The sequence below is a fragment of the Babylonia areolata genome, chromosome 18, assembly GCF_041734735.1.
Source record: "Babylonia areolata isolate BAREFJ2019XMU chromosome 18, ASM4173473v1, whole genome shotgun sequence".
In the NCBI taxonomy this organism is placed as follows: domain Eukaryota; kingdom Metazoa; phylum Mollusca; class Gastropoda; order Neogastropoda; family Buccinidae; genus Babylonia; species Babylonia areolata.
The window spans coordinates 60,067,437-60,086,289 of record NC_134893.1 but is presented as its reverse complement, the minus strand read 5'-3'; the positions used below and the strand labels follow the sequence as shown (position 1 = coordinate 60,086,289).

The window sequence follows — 18,853 nt, the reverse complement described above, 5'->3', positions numbered from 1 at the left end:
CCTAAGCCTAAACTATCATACAATAAAGGACTGTTCATGCACAAAATCCTTCATGGCAAGGATCCATCCTATCTGGCAGATATGTTTAGTTGCAATAATTATCGACATTCACATAAATCTTCCACTTACTATGATCGTTACATGTAAATCAAGCCTTGCATATTCAGGGCGGTGGTTATGCCAGAAACTTTGCAAACCGAGTTAAAGTTTCAATTATTCAAATCTAATTTACACATATACCTAAATCTCTCAAACTTGACACCTCTTTATCCTAAAATGCACAAATCATGTTTCAATATCACTGATATATTATGAAAATAATGTTCACTTAAAATAAATTCACTTCCCATGTCCCAGCTCTGTCTATCTATCTATCTATCCTTTTTCTTCCTTTATAATTTGATCTTTTCAACGATAGTCTATCGTTGTGTCGTACTTGATTAGGTTATGTACATGCTTTCATTTATGCCTTTTATTTTCGTGTGTGTGTGTGTGTGTGTGTGTGTGTGTGTGTGTGTGTGTGTGTGTGTGTGTGTGTGTCTGTGTGTGTGTGTTGCCTTTGCTTTGTTTTTGTTTAGCTTTGTTTGTTGTTGTTTTCCCGCTTTTCTTCTTTGCCTTTGAGGGCTGGATGTAAAAAAAGCAGCTATGCTTTCCCCACTACTGTCGTGAAATAAAAATTCGTTCTCTCTCTCTCTCTCTCTCTCTCTCTCTCTCTCTATATATATATATATATATATCGAGATAGGGAGCAAGAGATTTTTAACAACAAAGCAAGTACTGTAACTGTTGGCAATGTATATTGTCAAGCTGATGGAAACCAATGGCTTGACTCACTAAGAACAACAGTGTTTGGTATGTTGTTATCATTCATTTTAATATCCGTGGTTTGTTTCCGTGTTAACAGTGTAGAGCATCCAACCTGGGCTGTTCAAATTCGACAGTACCGGAATTTAAAAGAAATCGTCTTCGAATTCTTCCAAATATTGTATTGATTGATATTTGATGGTGGCTCTAAACATAATTTGCAACCTGCATGAAACGAAACTGCAATTTTGTTTGACAAACAAATTATGTGGGGTGAGTGAGAAATGGTAAAGGTGCGTCTAGTGTGAGAGATTTTACACACACACATACAAATATATATATATATATATATATCAGTAGTAGTTGTACTAGTAGTAGTAGTAGTAGTAGAATTTCAAAGAAACAATGTATATGGGTTGGCTATCATTTGTAATCAATGAGCTGTTAATGAATAAAAGCTAATGTGTCCGTCAGTCAGTCGGTTGTTCTGACTGTTTTCAACCCCGGTGAGTGACCGTTTTTAATCAGCTCACATACTTCAAAATTGAAAGAAAGAAGAAAAGAAGAAAAGAACAAAATGACTGCAAGGAAAACGAAAAAAAGAATAGAAAGGAGATTTAGGAAAATGAATAATCGGACAAACAAAGAAACGCGTTTACATATTTTGCATTAAAACGACAAAGGAGCTGATACATTAACTGTATGACATTCACTTCATACAACATGAAACAAATAAGCAGTATACAACCACCGAGAAAAAAACCCAAACCATTATCGTGTATTCACAAATAAACAAAGATTTTGGCAAATAAAATAAAGATGCATCAAACTGAATTGAACTGAAACACACATACACACACACTCACTCACTCAGTCACATACACACACGCGCACATACAACACACACACACACACAGCCGTAGTGTACACTGATATTCACATAATATAAACCCGCAAACATGCACACCACACACATGCATCCAAACACCCTAATGCCATCTCCACTTCCCCCTCCCCCAGTATGCACACACGCGCGCACGCGTACACACAATTCCACACAGAGAGAGAGAGAGAGAGAGAGAGAGAGAGAGAGAGAGGGGGGGGGGGCGGGGGGGGGGCAGGGGGGGGGGGATTAACACGAAATATGTTAGTGTCGAATCAGCAAACAAGCAGACCGGTTGGTTTACCTTCGGTTCCCACAAGACACGCAAACAACAGAAGGCTGTTCAGACATAAGGCCAGTTTCACTTTTGTTCCACGCGTATTCTGGAACAGTTAAAACACCACACCATGAAGAAGAAGAGGCAGATAATTAAGATAAAGAACAAGCGGGAGAAGAACGACAACAAAAACAACAACAGCAAAAGTAAGAGAAAGAAGACCGAGGGTCTTCTATTCAATATTCAATATCAATTTATTGCCCTTGGAAAAGAATTACTGCTGTTTGTGCAATCTGGACATGCACATAGCCTTGCACAGTGTTATTTTGCTGTGGGCAAATATTTCAAACTTTCTTCACTTCCACCAATGTCTAGATGATTTCACAAATCCATATCGTTCATAGCTAATGGAAGGATTGCCGACACCGTCGCATGACACATTTCCAAACTGACAACCTTTCCGACTTCGTCTGTCTGTCTCTCACAATGTTATCTTTCAATATTTCAGTGTATTTAGTTACACGATGCCATTTGCTTTTTCAACGTTGTTTATGTGCTAAAATGTAATGATTTCTTTAGGAATATTGACTTTTCATAATGGAATGAAACGGTGCACTTTAAGCACAGTTGTCGGGCAGCGATCATATTAAACCCGCCAAAACATCACAATGCAAACACGTAACAAAATAACACAATCTGAACCCTTTGGGGTTGTGGTCAACACTGGTCAGCAGTGGCCATTGACTTAGGGGAACTTTTTTCTTTTCTTTTTTTTTTGCTGCCCCATCATCTGCACCATTTCGGTGGCATTACTCCCACGCAGCTCACTTAGATTCCCCCATACACGGCCACACCCGGGTTCGTCCGTCACAGTTCCAGCGTTGGCAGTTCGCAGGGAACCATCGATGTTAGGTCGCCAGGAGGCAACACACCAGAGGAGACCCTGCGCTGATGCCGAGTCTCTTCGGTGGTGTTCAGTGGTGCCTGTTCTGATTTAACGTACTTTGGACACAATCTGCTAAGCCCTCTACTAACGACAATAATGGCTCAGTTGCGGATCCAGACTGATTGAGCGTCCCTCCCAGAGTGGAGACCGCCACCACGTCCCTCAAACAACAGGCCCCATGAATCTGCCGACACTGAAGACATTGACACGACTCACCACAAGCACAGAAGTGGAAGGGCATCGAAACTGAGGTCACCATGAGAGCAGTGCATGAAAGGCCACAGAGTCTGAGACTGTTTTGTCTATATTGATGATGATGGAGGAGGAAGATGACGATGACGATGACGATGATGCTGAGGAGGTCCCTTTTGGTTTGGGACTGCGTCACAAGGCTGTACTCTACGCTTCCTGTCATAATGATATCCCGGCGTTAACCAGGCCCGAGAGATACAGACACTTGCAGTGTTGGTCAAGTAATCAGAGAAACACACCCAAAGACGCATCCTTGAAGTGGATGACACTCGACTGTGTGGTACCAGTCTCCCCATTTAAGCCCACAGTACACTCAACTCTGGGTAGGAGCCGGTCACGGGCCCAAAAACCCACCTCCGCTGTGATTCGAACCCGCGTCCTCCCAGCCGTCAGTCCGCGACGCTAACCACTTCACCACGGCGGCTGGTGACTTAGAGGAACATTAATCTAGAGGGACAGACATGGGGGAACAAAGATCTAGAAAACGTAAATTTAGGGAAACATGGAGCTGGGGAACATGGATTACCTTGAGATTCCTCTAACTGTTTCTGACACACTGGACTTATCTGTCTTTTTATTTTCATTCATTTCTTTTTGCCATTTTGCCTATTAGAAGAGAGGAAATTCATTACCGGATATTACAACAGTAGGTCTTTGCATCCGTAAATTCGTAGTGGAAGGGAGAGGGATGAGGGATGGCGGCAATGAAGGCTAGCCCAGAACGACCCCCATTCCATGTTCAATAGCTTGATTAAACGCGTAGTAGCGCTAACAGCTTAGTCTCTGACCGACGATAGGCGAGTAGGGGGGTAATTTCCAAATCGAGTGGAGTAGGGGGTAGGGGCCTATCTTGACTAGCCTCAAATGAACCCGGGGGTCATTCAAGGCTAGCTCAGACTGACCCCGGGGTAAAAAGCAGCAGGGGTGGGGGAAAGGAGGGTAGACTGAGGCTGTTTCAAGGTTTTCAAGAGCAGCGTGTATATAAACGATACCGATACCTGAGTGCAGCTCCGCATGCAGTTGCGCCTCAGCCGTTAGGGCCAATATTATTTCCCCTCCTTTCTTCTCTCTCCCTCTCCACGCTACGCACTTCCCCACATGTCAATAATAGCCGGACTAACGGCTGATGGACATTGCAGGAAGGAGAAGAAGAAGAAGAAGAAGAAGAAGATACAGCAATGCGATTTGCTGGACACGAGAACCCGACAATTTTCGTTGTCAGTGAGAACATAAATGATAGAAACGATGGTGCAACAACAAATCAAGCGAGTAATGAAAAGGATGATCAACAATAAATAAACTAAACCCTAAAACAGTAAAAGGCTTATTGTGTGGGGAAAAGCTTGAAGAACGCTAGGCCCGTGGAGATGTAGATCTAGAGTCTAGTATGATTGTTAAAAAAAAAAAAATCCATTATTCATCTACAAACCTCCCATCCTACCGGACATGCATTTCCACAAAATCCTCAGTCTGTGCAAACTGTGCACTAACATTTTTGTGATAAAATCATAGCTGAAAAGATACCCACCAAGGAAACAGCCATTGAGCTTGAAAATGACGCAAGGACACATGACATCATAATCAGAAATTTACGGAACAGCTGTTGATGTCATGACGCCAAACAGTGCCGTCTGTCTTGTGGAACCTCGAAAGCGCATTGGAAAATGTAGCCTCGTCCCTCGCTGACCTTCAGCAATTCAAACACCAGGAGGAACTGCATGGTGTCAGAAATATCATGACATATCGGCTTTTAGGCTTTATCAGCCTTTTGCCTGATCAGTTAGGACTTATTATTATCATTATTATTTTTACTTTATATAAGCGTGCGCAAGTAGCCTACTAATGTTATGGCTAGCTTCCTATGGAAAATTAACTTGGAATCCATAATCCTTCCAGTGTTTATCTAATAAATTCTTAAAACTGTTAAGTGTTCATGCAGTGACAATGTTACAGGGCAGATTATTCCAGAAATTAACAACCCTGTTAGTAGAAAAGTGTGAAAAGATTTGATTTGGTGAATGTCTTCATTAGTTTTAGTGGGTGTCCCCTGGTATGATTACTGTTCTTTAGAGTGAAAAGGTTTTGTGTAGTGCTCTTATCATAATGTCCATGCAGAATATTATATGTCTCAATCATATCACCCATTAACCTGCGATATTCATAGGACATACTACCTATCCCTATAATTATAATATCCCTATAAAAGACGCTCTGCGGACCCACCAATTCCAACTCCACTACAGTCCAAACAGAAGAGAAAATATTTTCTAATCTAAAATCTATCAAATCCTTTTCTTTTTCTCCCCAAAGAAACCCACTGAATCAACCCTCCACCCCAAAAGTTTGCTGGTAACAGGTGATCGTAAAAAACAAACAAAAACAAAAAAAAGTTTCAGCAAAACAGCAGCAACGAGATCCAGTGACCTCAAACACAAAGTGGAGCTGTTAAACGCCCTGTCCTTCACCAAACTGCACGGCACTGACTGCGTCTCTTTCCCGGGGCATTCCAACCTCCAGCGAAAATCGCCAAAGATCAAATTCACCCGAACACGAAAGGAAATAGTATAGGTTACTTGCAGGAAGTATTGGCCGACATTTGGAGGCTGTCTTCTGGAGAAAACAAAAGGAAATGACATTCCTCGATCAACAATATTCGAAAAACAACTGTCCCAAACGTGAAGAAACACCAAATATGAAACCCTTAAGCTTTTTTTTTTTTTTTGGTTGCTGCCCCATCATCTGCACCGTTTCAATGGCATTACTCTCACGCCGCTCATTTAGATTCCCCCAATACACGGTCACACCCGGGTTCGTCCGTCACATTCCAGGTGTCGGCAGTCCGCAGGGAACCATCGATACAGGAGGCCACATACCACTATAGCTGAGTCACTTCGGTAGTGTTCAGTGGTGCCGGTTTTGATTTAACGTACTTACGACACCACCTGCTAAGCCTCCTACTAACGACAATTAAGGCTTAATCGCGGATCTAGACTGTGGGCCGAAAAACCCACCTCCACTGGGATTCGAACCCGCGTCCTCCCAGCCGTCAGTCCGCAACGCTAACCACTTCGCCACGGCGGCTGGTGCTTAAGCATAAATTGGTCTTACTACCAGGTAAATCAACAGAGAACTAGGGTGATGCGTTGATCTGATTGAGCTTTATCTGGCTTACCGTAGGTTAAATGTCCCAGAGCCGTTTACGGCCATCGGGGCAGTGAATTCATGTCCACTGTGTCTAAGGGTCGGCACAGGAAGGCGGGGCCCAATCCTCTCCTGCGCCGTTTCAACCTTTCCCACCCATGTCAGGTACCCTATCAAACCTGAGTGGAGAGAAATTTATCACTGCATGACAGTTTCAAGCCATATAGTAGGCCTTATTAAATGAATTAACAAAAGAAAAGAAAATGGCTGTTGAACTAAATATATGATTGTGTAATAAAGTGCGGGTCTGGCATTATTGATACTGTGAAGAAACTGGTGAGCTCGGGAAACAATAATAATGATAATAATAATAATATCATGATACGAAGAAGATGAAGAAATATATAATGACAATGATTTATTTCTATTGCGCCTTTAATTGAAACACAAAAATACTTAAGGCACGTCACATGATAACGTAACAAAAAGAAACATTTCACATAAAAATCATAATCACGAGTAAAAATTTCTGTAACAACGTCCCCATGCGTCCAGTCACCTCACCACATAGTGAACGTCCACATCTCATCCACGAAATCACTACACAAAGCTCCCACGCACGCATAGTCACACACACACACACACACACACACACACACACACACACACACACACACACACACACACACTGATATACACAGCCAGACACAGAACATTTGCTGCAGTCCTGCCCTCTCCACAAGGCGTTCAGAAAAAGAAACTGGCCCGAACCAACCACAGCGACTCGGAAGCTCTACTGCTGTCCGGAAGGACTTGCAGCGTACGGCTGCCTCCATCGCAGAGACTGGTGTGTCCATCTGACGAACGAGAGGAAGAAGAAGGTAAAAGAGAGAAGATCTGAAGCAAACGTTAACTTAAAGTGTCTTTCGTTTTTGTAACAGAGACCACAGTTTCTAACAATCCCATTTCTCTCACTGTAAGAAAGCGCGGGAAGCCCCCCTTATTTTCATCAAAAAATATTTTCTTTATCATCGGAGTTGGTTTCTAGTCTTTTCCCAACGCAAATCTGAGAGAAAAATGAGAGAGAAACACTGGTGTCGAAGAGACAAAGGCTGTCTGTTCACAATGCAAGAGGCTACCAGTTCTCATCATTCTGCAATGAGGTTGTGATTGAGGTGTTGTTGGGGGATTTTCTTACTACCACAGACGAAAGTATCGAATGCTAGCCCACAGCTTTGAGGGCGTCAGCCAATAAATAGGTCATAAAACTCAAAACTGCTACGACAGGGAATTTTTTTAACAGTGAACATGAGGATGTGGCTTCAAATCTCGATTAAACGCCTGTGAATGATAATCGACATATCGTATGACCCTGAGAACCATCGCAAATGGACGCTCAAACAGCTACCGGTTGTTAAAAGACAGTGGCAGTTATATAAAAAGCCAACAGACATGCATTTTGAGGATTTTCTCTTGACCTTTTCTTTTAGGACTCAAGATATTATTTCCAATTGCAAGCCCACAGACACGTACTCGAAATAGGTGTGAACAACAGTTGCAGTCCACAGACATGTCAACGGAACAGTTCACAACAGTTGCAGTCCACAGATATATGTCCACGAAATAGAAGTGTACGTGAATACCTTCAAATCGTCAGCGAAGAATCGAGATGCCTCTGAACCCAGACACATTGCCGCACAACTGTTTCATGTTCGAGTCATTAATAGTGGCGGTGAGAATAATAATGCTCATCACATTTCATCACAAGCTATCATAATCATATCGCATTATATGATATCATATATATTGTATTGTATCATCTCCCATGTGCATGTCAAGTCTCTTTTGAGACCGAGGGACAACAAATATGTATTGTATTGTATTGGATTGTATTCCAAACAGTAAAATACAGCGGCGGGAGCTAACAGGCAAACGATCAAGCGTTTCTGTAGGGTTTCTTTTGACCATATCTTCGTAATCTAAACTGTAAAAAAAGTTTCACGTATTTTCCTACGGAATGTGAGGTTTCTTTCACGAGTGTTGTGTTACAGATTTATAATGTTGTACCTGCGGCAGAGGCAACCGAAGTCAATTCTCTGGTTTAACATCGTACAATAAAGCCCTTTTGTAACTGCTGTCTGCTACATGCTATTCTATTTTTCTTCAACATTTCGAGTGAGCGAGGAACAGCGAAACAGAACAGCTATTCGGCTCCTTTTTTGAAGTAGTTATAGAGTTTTGTACAAATACTTACAGTATCGAGTATTTCTATTTATTGAAAGTAGTAGCAGAAGACATTTTCATTGAGGAGCTGTGGAAAAGAAACATATCGCACTGTCAGTGAATTTGCAGGACACATACACACAAACACACGCACGCGCGCGTACGCACGCACGCCCACTCACACCAAAAAATCAGACGTACGCACGTTCACACACATAAATTATGCAGACTCCAGTATGTTATCATTTTTTTCATTCTTTATTTTCGGACCTATCAAAATTATTGTTGACGAAGGACTTCTGTTTTCAAAATGACACAGAAAATCGCAGATAGCAATAAGTAAAACCTCATTAAATTCATCAATAAAAAGGACAAACAACTCAATAAACATAGAAACCAGCACAGTCACCCGACTGTGACACAAAACTTTTCGAATCCCCGGCACCCAATGGTTCAGTGATTGACTCAACACCACGCCTGGATGAGCCAAAGACAGCAGTGCAATGGTGAAAGAGGTGAACAAAACAAAACAGTTCCAGACATGTCAAAAACCACTTCCAATGACGGTAAGGAGAAATAAGTGACAATGGAATGCGTTCTGTGATGGAAAAATAAGTTTATATTTAAACCTTGATATTGCGATTATCGTGTGCGTTCATGCACATACACTCACTGACACATACACGCGCGCACACACGCACACACACGCGCGTGCGCGCACACACAAGCATGTGCATACACATGCACACATACACATTGATGGAAGGAGGGGGTGGAGAGAGGTGGGAGGAATGGGGGGGAGGGGAGGAGAGAGAGAGAGAGAGAGAGAGAGAGAGAGAGAGAGAGAGTGGTGCCCTCTTTGTTCTTCTTTGTATGATGACAACACACTTTGTTTTTGCTTGGGTGCGCTGCATGAGATGTTTTCCTCTTAGAGGATAGTAATGGTGATGGTGACGGTGGTGATGGTGGGGAAAATACTGCTATGGTTGTTTTTGTGGATTTTTGGTGTGTTTTTTTCTTCTTCTTTCTTGTTTTCTTTCTCTCTTCTCTGGGGGAGATGTGACACACCTCAGGCTTGATCGTGTGTTCGGAGGTGGCTGGGGTTGGGGGGCTGGGGTGATCCTGCGAGACAGAATGGCTGGATGAGTGCCTGCTCTGCTGAAAAATGTGCACATCCATATGTACCCGATGACCTGTTGTGGGATACATCCACTGGCCATCGAGGACGTAACGTCTTGTAAATTATTGTATTTCCTCGTGCAGAATGGAAAGCACGCTGTAACACATTGTCGTGCGTAACGAATAATGAAGGTGATGTAATACTTTATCAGTCGGCTTCCATAGCTGAATTTGATGCACTGGTGACTCAAACACAGGAGTGCATTGCTGGCCTAAAGGACTGGATGACTCTCAACAAGCTGCAATTAAATGATGATAAGACTGAATTTATGATAACCTGTCCAAAGAAGTTTCGTCAACATCCTTCCTTTCCTGACTCTGTTCTGATCAATAGCACACCTGTTTCACTTTCTCCCTCTTTTCGCAGTCTTGGTGTAATCCTGGACCAGTCTCTTTCCTTCCAACAGCACATTTCGAATATCTGTAAAGTTGCCTATTTGGAACTGCGTAGAATCAGCTCTATCCGCCACTATCTCTCAACCGATGCAACCAAGACACTTGTATGCTCTCTGGTTCTCTCAAGATTGGATTACTGCAACTCTCTTTTGGCCGGCCTTCCCAAATACCTGTTAGACAGACTCCAACGAATTCAGAATAACGCTGCCAGACTCATTTGCAGAGCTTCTAAATTTGACCATGTTTCTCCTCTCCTTCAGTCTCTCCACTGGTTGCCTGTTTCTGATCGAATAGACTATAAGCTATCCACTCTGACCTTTTCTGCAGTCAATGGATCTGGCCCAAAGTATCTTTCTGAACTCATCCATATCTATACCCCGTCTCGCCAGCTCCGTTCTTCCTCTGATACTCGACTTCTCAGGATACCTCACGTCAGAAGTAAGACCTATGGACACAGATCGTTTTCTTTTCAATCGCCAAAGACGTGGAACAAGCTCCCTGATAACCTCCGTCATTCTGATTCCCTCGCATCTTTCAAATCTCGTCTCAAAACTCACCTTTTCCCTCAGCAATAAGTTCAATTGTGGCAGGTCCACAACTACATGCATGTATATGAATGTGTATTGTGTGTGCGTGTGTTTATGTAAGTTTGTGCCTGCCTATGTGTGCGTATGTGTTAGGGTAGCTGTTAGGTACACATGTATGTTAAAATGTATGTATGCATTGTGTGTGTGCGTGCGTGCGTGCGTGCGCGCGCGCGCGCGCGCGTGTGTGTGTGTGTGTGTGTGGTCACATTTTGGTGTGTGTATGTAACATAGATATAATGTTTTATGTTATCAAAATCGTTTTTGTAAAGCACCTAGAGCAGATTTCTGGATAGTGTGCTATATAAGTATCCATTATTATTATTATTAATACATTGCATAGCTTAAGGCGTGCGGGCACTCACCTGTGATATGCACCCACTCGCCCGGTTGACCGTCCCTCCCTTCCTAATCTTCCACCCTTCCCCCATCTCACCCTTGCGCCCATGCACACAGACCCTCACTCTTTACATATCGATGATGAACCGACCCGAAAATGCAATTGTTTGGAGTTTTACTGTGTCCCCCCACCCCCATCCCTGAAAAACGCTCTTTGTCGTTGTCGACTGTAGGGAAGAACTGATGTGAGATGATTTATTGCTGCCTTTCTTTTTTGTTTTGATGTGATGGATAGTTGCTATTCTATCTATAATGACGCCACATTGAAGTAATGTGGATTTGAAGGCGATTTCAGATTTGTAGGCTGCTCCTTTAATAAAAAGAATTAAAAAAATTTTTTTAAAAATATATTTTCATTATTATTAGACATGATATTTTGCTTACATGTTATCAAGTTTGGTTATAAATGTGAGCGTCTGTATTTTCTAGGTATTCCGTCTACCTGTTATTGATTGTGCTTACAACAAACGTAGACCTTTTTTTTCTTAATAAGTTTTTGTATTCCTCATACCTTTTGCTCTTTACATTGCACACACACACGCATTCAAACACGCGTGCGCGCGGACACACACACACGCACGCACACGCGCATGCACGTACATTCACAAGCATGTGCACGCACAGGCACACACACGCGCGCGCGCGCACACACACACACACATGGAATTGGCTTCGCATAGATCATGAATTTGCAGATATATTTGATACTTTCTCACAGAACAGAAACATACAAAATGGTATTTGATACAGCTGAATATAAGAACATTTTCTTGTCTAATGTCATAATGCGGCGCGAGCCGCACTAAAGTAGAAAACTTCTTTTATGTCCCTTTTCCTTTTTCCCTTTTTCATGTTTCTCCCAATTCGGGTTGTGTGTTACTGTTTTTATATGTACTTCTGATTTTGTTTGTGACCAGTCGAATGCATCGTGCACATGAAACTGTTTATCTCACTGGTTCAATACCATTGAGTAATCCAGAATGGATCATACCAACTGTGGATCTGACAACACTAGACTATGACTTTGCTCATACACACACAGGTAATACATTAGCATTATATTTTTTCATAAACCTTAAATAAAATGACACAGAACATTACAATTTGCACTGTTAATTGCCAAGAGCTTGGAAATGTAAAGAAAAGAAGGGTGTTTTTAATTTCTCAAGACAAAAGCAATATAATATATATTTACTTCAGGATACGCATTTAAACCCTGATATGGATAAATATTACAGAGCTGAGTGGGGGTACCATTGCTATTTTGCCTCATATAATACACAGGCAAGAGGAGTCGCAGTCTTATTCAATAATAATTTTGAATTTAAGTTTAAAAAAGCATATAAAGATTTAGATGGAAATTACATGTTTGTCTCTTTGAACTTCATGGATAAAGATTTTTTGATTATAAATGATTATGGTCCCAACAGAGACAACCCAGAGTTCTTTCAAGAAATTGAAGAACATATACAGGATCTAAGAACACCCTATCTGATATTAGCAGGAGACTGGAATTTAGTATTGGACCCAACTACAAACACATCAATAACCCAAAAGCCTATGGTAAAGTAGAAGAAATAATGTTAAATTTAGATCTTGTAGATATATGGCGAGAACTCTATCCTCATAACAGACAGTTTACTTGCAGAAGATCCCAACCCAAACAAAGTAGATTGGGTTGTATTTTTTGATAAGTGAACACATGGTATCAGACATTGCAGACTGTGAAATTATCCCTGGTGAAAGAACAGATTATTCCATTGTTGTATTAAAGTTTAAGAACATAAATGAAAACAATAACTGTGGTTTTCATTGTCAACAACGGAAGTACACGTGCAAAATACACCTGGTTCTGAGTGGTTTTCATTACACTGACTGCACACACCGCTGTTTCCCTGAAATGCGTAATCCTTTCATCATGCCCCTAAGAAGAAAACAGTACAAGGTCCACAATCGGTCCTTAACTTGTTATGAACCCTATGTTCTCCGAATGGTTTCCCATTGCAGTTCCCAAGTCCTCGAGCCTAGAAGAATCTGGCGAACCAGACGGAGACGAGGAAGATGACGGCCAGACACAGACACCAGGGCTCTGCTGCTGCTGGCACACAGCTGACACTGGGGTCGATCTGTCACTTATCACCGTCGTCCTCTATCCCGGACAGCGCGTGCAGCAGAGGGTACTTGCCCAGGCCACACACTTTTCCCGTGAAGTCATCCATGTCCAGCGCCCAAAACATGGCGCCCGCCACTCCCATCTTCACCATCCACTCCCTCTGTGGAAAGGGGCAGGAGGACGGGGTGAGGGAGGGGGGTGAGGGTGGGGGTGGGGGTGGTAAAAAGAAAATGAAAAAAAAATGAAGCAAGGGCAGTGTGTGTGTGTGTGTGTGTGTGTGTGTGTGTGTGTGTGTGTGTGGAGGGGTGGCGGTGGTTATTTGTGGAGTTGCAAGGTTTCGGTGTTTCATGGTTGTATGCACAACCGCATCGTTTTGCAAGTACGCATGCACTGCTATTACAGATTCACGTTTCAACACATCTTCCACGCCCCCTCACCTCCCCCCCACCCCACACACCATGATCATCATCACCCTCATTCATTATTTTAACATGACCACTGGCAAGTAAACAGGCGCAAGTTTGAATAAGTATAGATGACACATTGTTTGTAGGAAAGAAATGAAACAATGGAAGACTGGTTTTAACATTCATCACATGCACTTAAACCCACCATATTATCAAATTAAACAGGACCTGTCACTGAATTGCCACTGTCCGTCCAAAACCTTAGACATACCGCTCCTGACAGTTTTATGGTGTTCATGCGGTGAAAAACAACGATAAACAACAGTTTTCAGTTTCAGTTTCAGTTTCACTTTCTCAAGGAGGCGTCACTGCGTTCGGACAAATCCATACACGCTACACCACATCTGTTGAGCAGATGCCTGACCAGCAGCATAACCCAACGCGCTTAGTCAGGCCTTGAGTGCATGCTTACATATTTGTGTACCTATGAAAGTGGATTTCATTTTACGTAATTTCGCCAGAGGACAACACTCTCGTTGCCATGGGTTCTTTTTCAGTGCGCCAAGTGCGTGCTGCACACGGGACCTCGGTTTATCGTCTCATCCGAAAGACTAGACGCTCAGTTTGATTTTCCAGTCAAACTTAGGAGAAAGGGCGAGAGCGGGATTCGAACCCACACCCTCACGGACTCTCTGTATTGGCAGCTGAGCGTCTTAACCATTCTGCCACCTTCTTAGATAAACAACAACAACAAAAAACAAAAAAACCCAAAAAACCAACCAAACAAACAAAACCAAAAAAAGAAAAACAAACCTAAACACAAAAAGCACAAAACAACAACAACAACAAAAAAGGGACAAAAGTAAGTTATGAGGTTTAGTTTGAAAGCCATGTTTTAATGCCTCTGTAATTTTCGTTGCAATGGTGTGTTGTTGTGTACATGGCCAATTTCACAAAAAAAAGCTTCTGGCGTTTGCATATAGTTTTAGTGGAGTTTCGCTTTTTTCAGTCTTGTTGCTTCGAACGTCTTACAGTGGCAGTTTTAGCGTCAAATCAACACAGCAGAGACACTTAGACATGAGATACGTATTCGTAAACACACTCTTGAACATACACTAATACACAGACATTGAGAAACACACTGACACAGTCAGACAGACACACTTGCACGTAACTCACAGACGCAGATACAAAAGTACAGACTGACTTCGCTCGCCCACCCCGCCCCCATTTTGTACCTTTCTCTCGTTAATACAAATCATTTGCAAATGCGAGATCAAACAAATCATTAGCTAATGCTTCTCTCTCTCTCTTTCTCATTTTCTAACACACGCACACACACACACACACACACACGCACACTCACAAACACAAGCACAAGCACACACTGACACATATACACAAGACATCACTGGAAAAACAGGCTTACCTTTCTCTTTACACTTTGCACATCGTCATAGCCAAACCAGTCATCGTTCAGATATATATATGGCACCTGCTGTTCTTCGTCAAACACACGGACACTGTTGGGTTTTTCAAGAATTTGGCATATCTGCAAACATGAAGACACACACTCCAACAATCACCTGAATAATGAATTTGCTCAAGTATTTAGTTATTTATTTATTTTTATTTTTTCAATTATATATATATATATATATATGTGTGTGTGTGTGTGTATGTATATATATATATATATATATATATATGTATATATATAATTTTTTTCTTTTTTTTCCACTTATTATTTTACTTTCTTGTTCATATGTCCCTAACAGTCTCTTCCACCCCTTCCCTCACTCCTGCCCTCTCACCCCCTGTCCACCTTCCCTCACCCTTCCCTTTCAGAACCCTTTCTTTCCCTCATACATTCACACTGACAGTTCTACTCACCCTGCTTTGTTTTTTGTGTCCTTTCCTGTGACTTCTCATCACTTTCCTTTCTTGAACTCTCTCTCCTTCTCTGTCTGTACCTTTCTGCCTGTCACTCACTCATTTCATTTGTCTGAAGAAGAACTTGTGGCCCGATACGTCGCCTCTTTTATCCCAAGTAAGTCGACTTTTACCAAGATTTTTTTAAGTCTACCTCCCACTGTTTTACGTGGACACCGTGCAGTCACAACCCTTTTATTGCCTACAAAGCATTTTATCATCGGACTGCGACCCTGTTTTACTCTACCCCATTTTATTCTATTTTATTTTACTGTGCTTTTATCTTAACTTTTACCTCTTGCCCAACATGCCTGTGGATTCTGCCTGCTTTGGCCCAGCTTCAGACCCTGCCCTCCATCCCCCAGGCCCTTGGTGTCCTCTACCTGCGCAGCACCCTTGATAAGACTAGACTAACTAATCCCATCCATTTTATGCAGCAGTGTCATAGAAGACACCTCCTGCCCAGAGGTTTCCAGTTGAAGTTCAGTCCCCCTTCTGGCCACCCTGGCCTTGTTTCTGCCACCCGCCGTCTCCTTCGCTCCACTGGCCTCCGACTCATGGAACAAACGATTTTAACGTATACTCGTCGTTCTGTCCTCTTCACCCGAAGGATCCAGCATTTACGGCGTCAACTTTACAACCTTCTAGAACCTTCCACCTCTAAATTTATAATCCGCACCACTCGTATTGCCAACCAACAGCTGTACAACTCCATATCAGCCACCAAAAAGAAGAAATTTGAGGCCTTGCTCCCCAACCCTATGTTCACCTCCAACAGTGCCCCTCCCTCTTTTGATCCCCAAATGCTAGTGACCATCCCAGCTGATCTGGAGTTACCTGAAGACCCACGTAAAGTGTTGGCCATGGTGTCGTGCCACTCAAGCCCACTACCAACCGGGCCTGCACCCTATTCCTGTGCCAAGGCTTCTTCAGGAGGCTGCGCCTGGCTGCCCATTTTGCCCAGGCCTCTCTGCCAGCTCCTCCATCGACAGAGGATAGACATCGCCAGTCTCTTTTCTAGACCCCCTAGCTCATGGAACCCAAAACCACGTGCCTTCCCTGCCTTGGATTTGTATATTTACACATGCATGAGGCAGATCAATCAGCTGCAGCCTAAGCCTCTACGACGATCCAACTTGACCCCTGGTGAGGAGAAAACCCTGCAGGAGCTGAAGGACAGAAGAGACATCGTCATCACATCTGCTGACAAGGGTGGTGCTGTGGTCGTGTGGCACAGAGACCTCTACCTCCAAGAAGCCAGGTCTCAGCTGTCCAACACCACCTTCTACGGCCCTATCGCCAGAGACACCACCAAGGCTGACAATGCGCTCATCCGTAAGACCATCAAGACGGCAGTTGATAAGTCATCTTCCGTTTGAAGCCTACCATGCTATCATGAAGGAGCCTCGTGAGTCCCTCCTTTACCTCCTCCCCAAAATACACAAGGTCAACAATCCTGGGCGACCTATCGTTTCAGCCTGTGCTTGCCCCACTGCCCTTATTTCCGCTTTCCTCGACTCCGTGTTCCAGCCATTGGTGGCTGCCTTACCCACCTACGTGAAGTACACCAATCACAACCTGAACCTCCTGAACGACTTCTCCTTCCCTGCTGACTGCACTGAGAGGCACGCCTTTACCATGGACATCGTGTCTCTTTACACAAACATCCCCCATCAGGAAGGCATGCTGGCTGTCAAACACTTTCTACCCAAGAGCTCTCTCCGCCTCCATTTTCCTACCATCCTGCACTTGACTGAACTTGTCCTGACCCTCAACTCCTCTTTCGACCAGGACCACTTCCAGCAGCAGAGCGGCGTTGCCATGGGCACAAAAATGGGTCCCAGCTTTCCCTGTTTGTTTGTGGGCTTCATTGAGGAGCAGGCCTTCAGACAGTACAAAGGTGTCAGACCAGCCTTCTACAAGCGCTTCATCGATGACTGCCTTGGCATAGCCACCGGCCCCGTAGATTCCCTTCAGGCCTTCATTGACTTCATGTCAAACTTCCACCCTGCCTTAAAATTTACCCACACCATCTCCAACTGCTCCGTCCCGTTCTTGGACATCCTTGTCACCATCCAACCCACCTGCAATTTTCTGACCACAAGTGTCTTCTATAAGGAGACTGACTCGCATTTGTACCTCTTGTACTCCTCCAGTCACCCCCAGGCCTGCAAAAACAGCATTCCCTTCTCCCAGCTCCTTCGGCTCAGACGCATTTGTAGTGATGAGCTGGATTTTGAACATCAGGCTGAGAGGATGGTCGGCTTTTTTCTAGCCAGACAGTACCCTGAGGCCTTGATCCAGAGAGGCCTTGATAAAGCCCGTGCCATCCCACGCTCCCAGGCACCGATGCCCCAAGAACACACAGAAAAGGATGAGCGTATTGCAGCTGTCCTGACCCTTCACCCCCACAACCTCCCTGTACGCAGCATCCTTAGCAACAATTTCCACCTTCTTAAGTCTGACACACGCTTGTGTGAGATATTTCCCCACCCACCCCTCATTGCCTTCAAGAGAGACACTAACCTAAGGGACCACTTGGTGTGAGCTGCTGTTCGTAGATCTGGGCCCCCTCTCCCTCCTGGTACCAGTCCCTGTGGCCGGAAGGGGTGCAAAACATGCCCCTTCGTGGATACTTCCACCACCCTCACCTGTCCCACTGGGAAATTCACAGTCAGGGCGCACTTCGACTGCCAGTCCGAGAACCTGGTGTATATCCTCACTTGCACCCTTTGTGCCAAAAAGTACACTGATGAAACCTACCGCAGCCTGAACGAGCGCTTCACTGAACACCTGTGCTCCATGCGCCTTGGCTACAGTGACCCAGTGGGCTCCCATTTCAACAGCCCCCTTCACAGTTTTGCCCATGCGAGGATCGCTGTTGTCTGGCAGAACCAGTCCACTGGCCTGGCTTCATGGAGTCCACTGTGATTGCCCGCCTTGGTATCCTCGCCCCAGCTGGACTCAACACCAAAGAGTGATGGCAGCGGTCTTCCAGGCATTCTCTAACCCCTTTCTGATCCTTGCCCTCTTTCTCTTTTCCTCTATTTATCCTCCACCCTCATCCCGTTTTTTATTATATACTTTATTATTTTATTTCATTTTATTGTATTTATCTATTTATATATTCCTCTGTGTGTGTGTGTGTGTGTGTGAATTGTTTTGTTTTCCTCTGTGCATGTGTGTGTTTGTGCGTGTGCGTGTGTGTGTGTGTGTTTTTTTTTGTATGTGTGTGTGTGTTGTTGTTGTTTTAATTTATTTACTTACTTTTTTTTTTTTTTATTTACTATATTTTATTTAGTTTATTATTTTTATTT

General features: G+C 43.5%; 2 protein-coding genes across 2 annotated transcripts in view; one reads left to right on the top strand and one right to left on the bottom strand.

The window, feature by feature from the left end:
- Positions 1–13,321, bottom strand: part of LOC143292300 (chitinase-3-like protein 2) — a 32,849-nt gene extending 19,528 nt beyond the window's left edge. Inside the window, exon 1 of the mRNA XM_076602488.1 lies at positions 13,225–13,321. Coding sequence (XP_076458603.1) covers positions 13,225–13,321 — 97 coding nt within the window. The remainder of the gene's footprint in view (positions 1–13,224) is intronic.
- A 3,610-nt stretch (positions 13,322–16,931) lies between these two features.
- Positions 16,932–18,467, top strand: LOC143292299 (uncharacterized). Its single transcript, XM_076602487.1, has 2 exons — positions 16,932–18,010; positions 18,098–18,467. The coding sequence occupies exons 1-2, from the start codon at positions 16,932–16,934 to the stop codon at positions 18,465–18,467; spliced, it is 1,449 nt and encodes a 482-aa protein (XP_076458602.1).
- Positions 18,468–18,853: the final 386 nt, after the last annotated feature.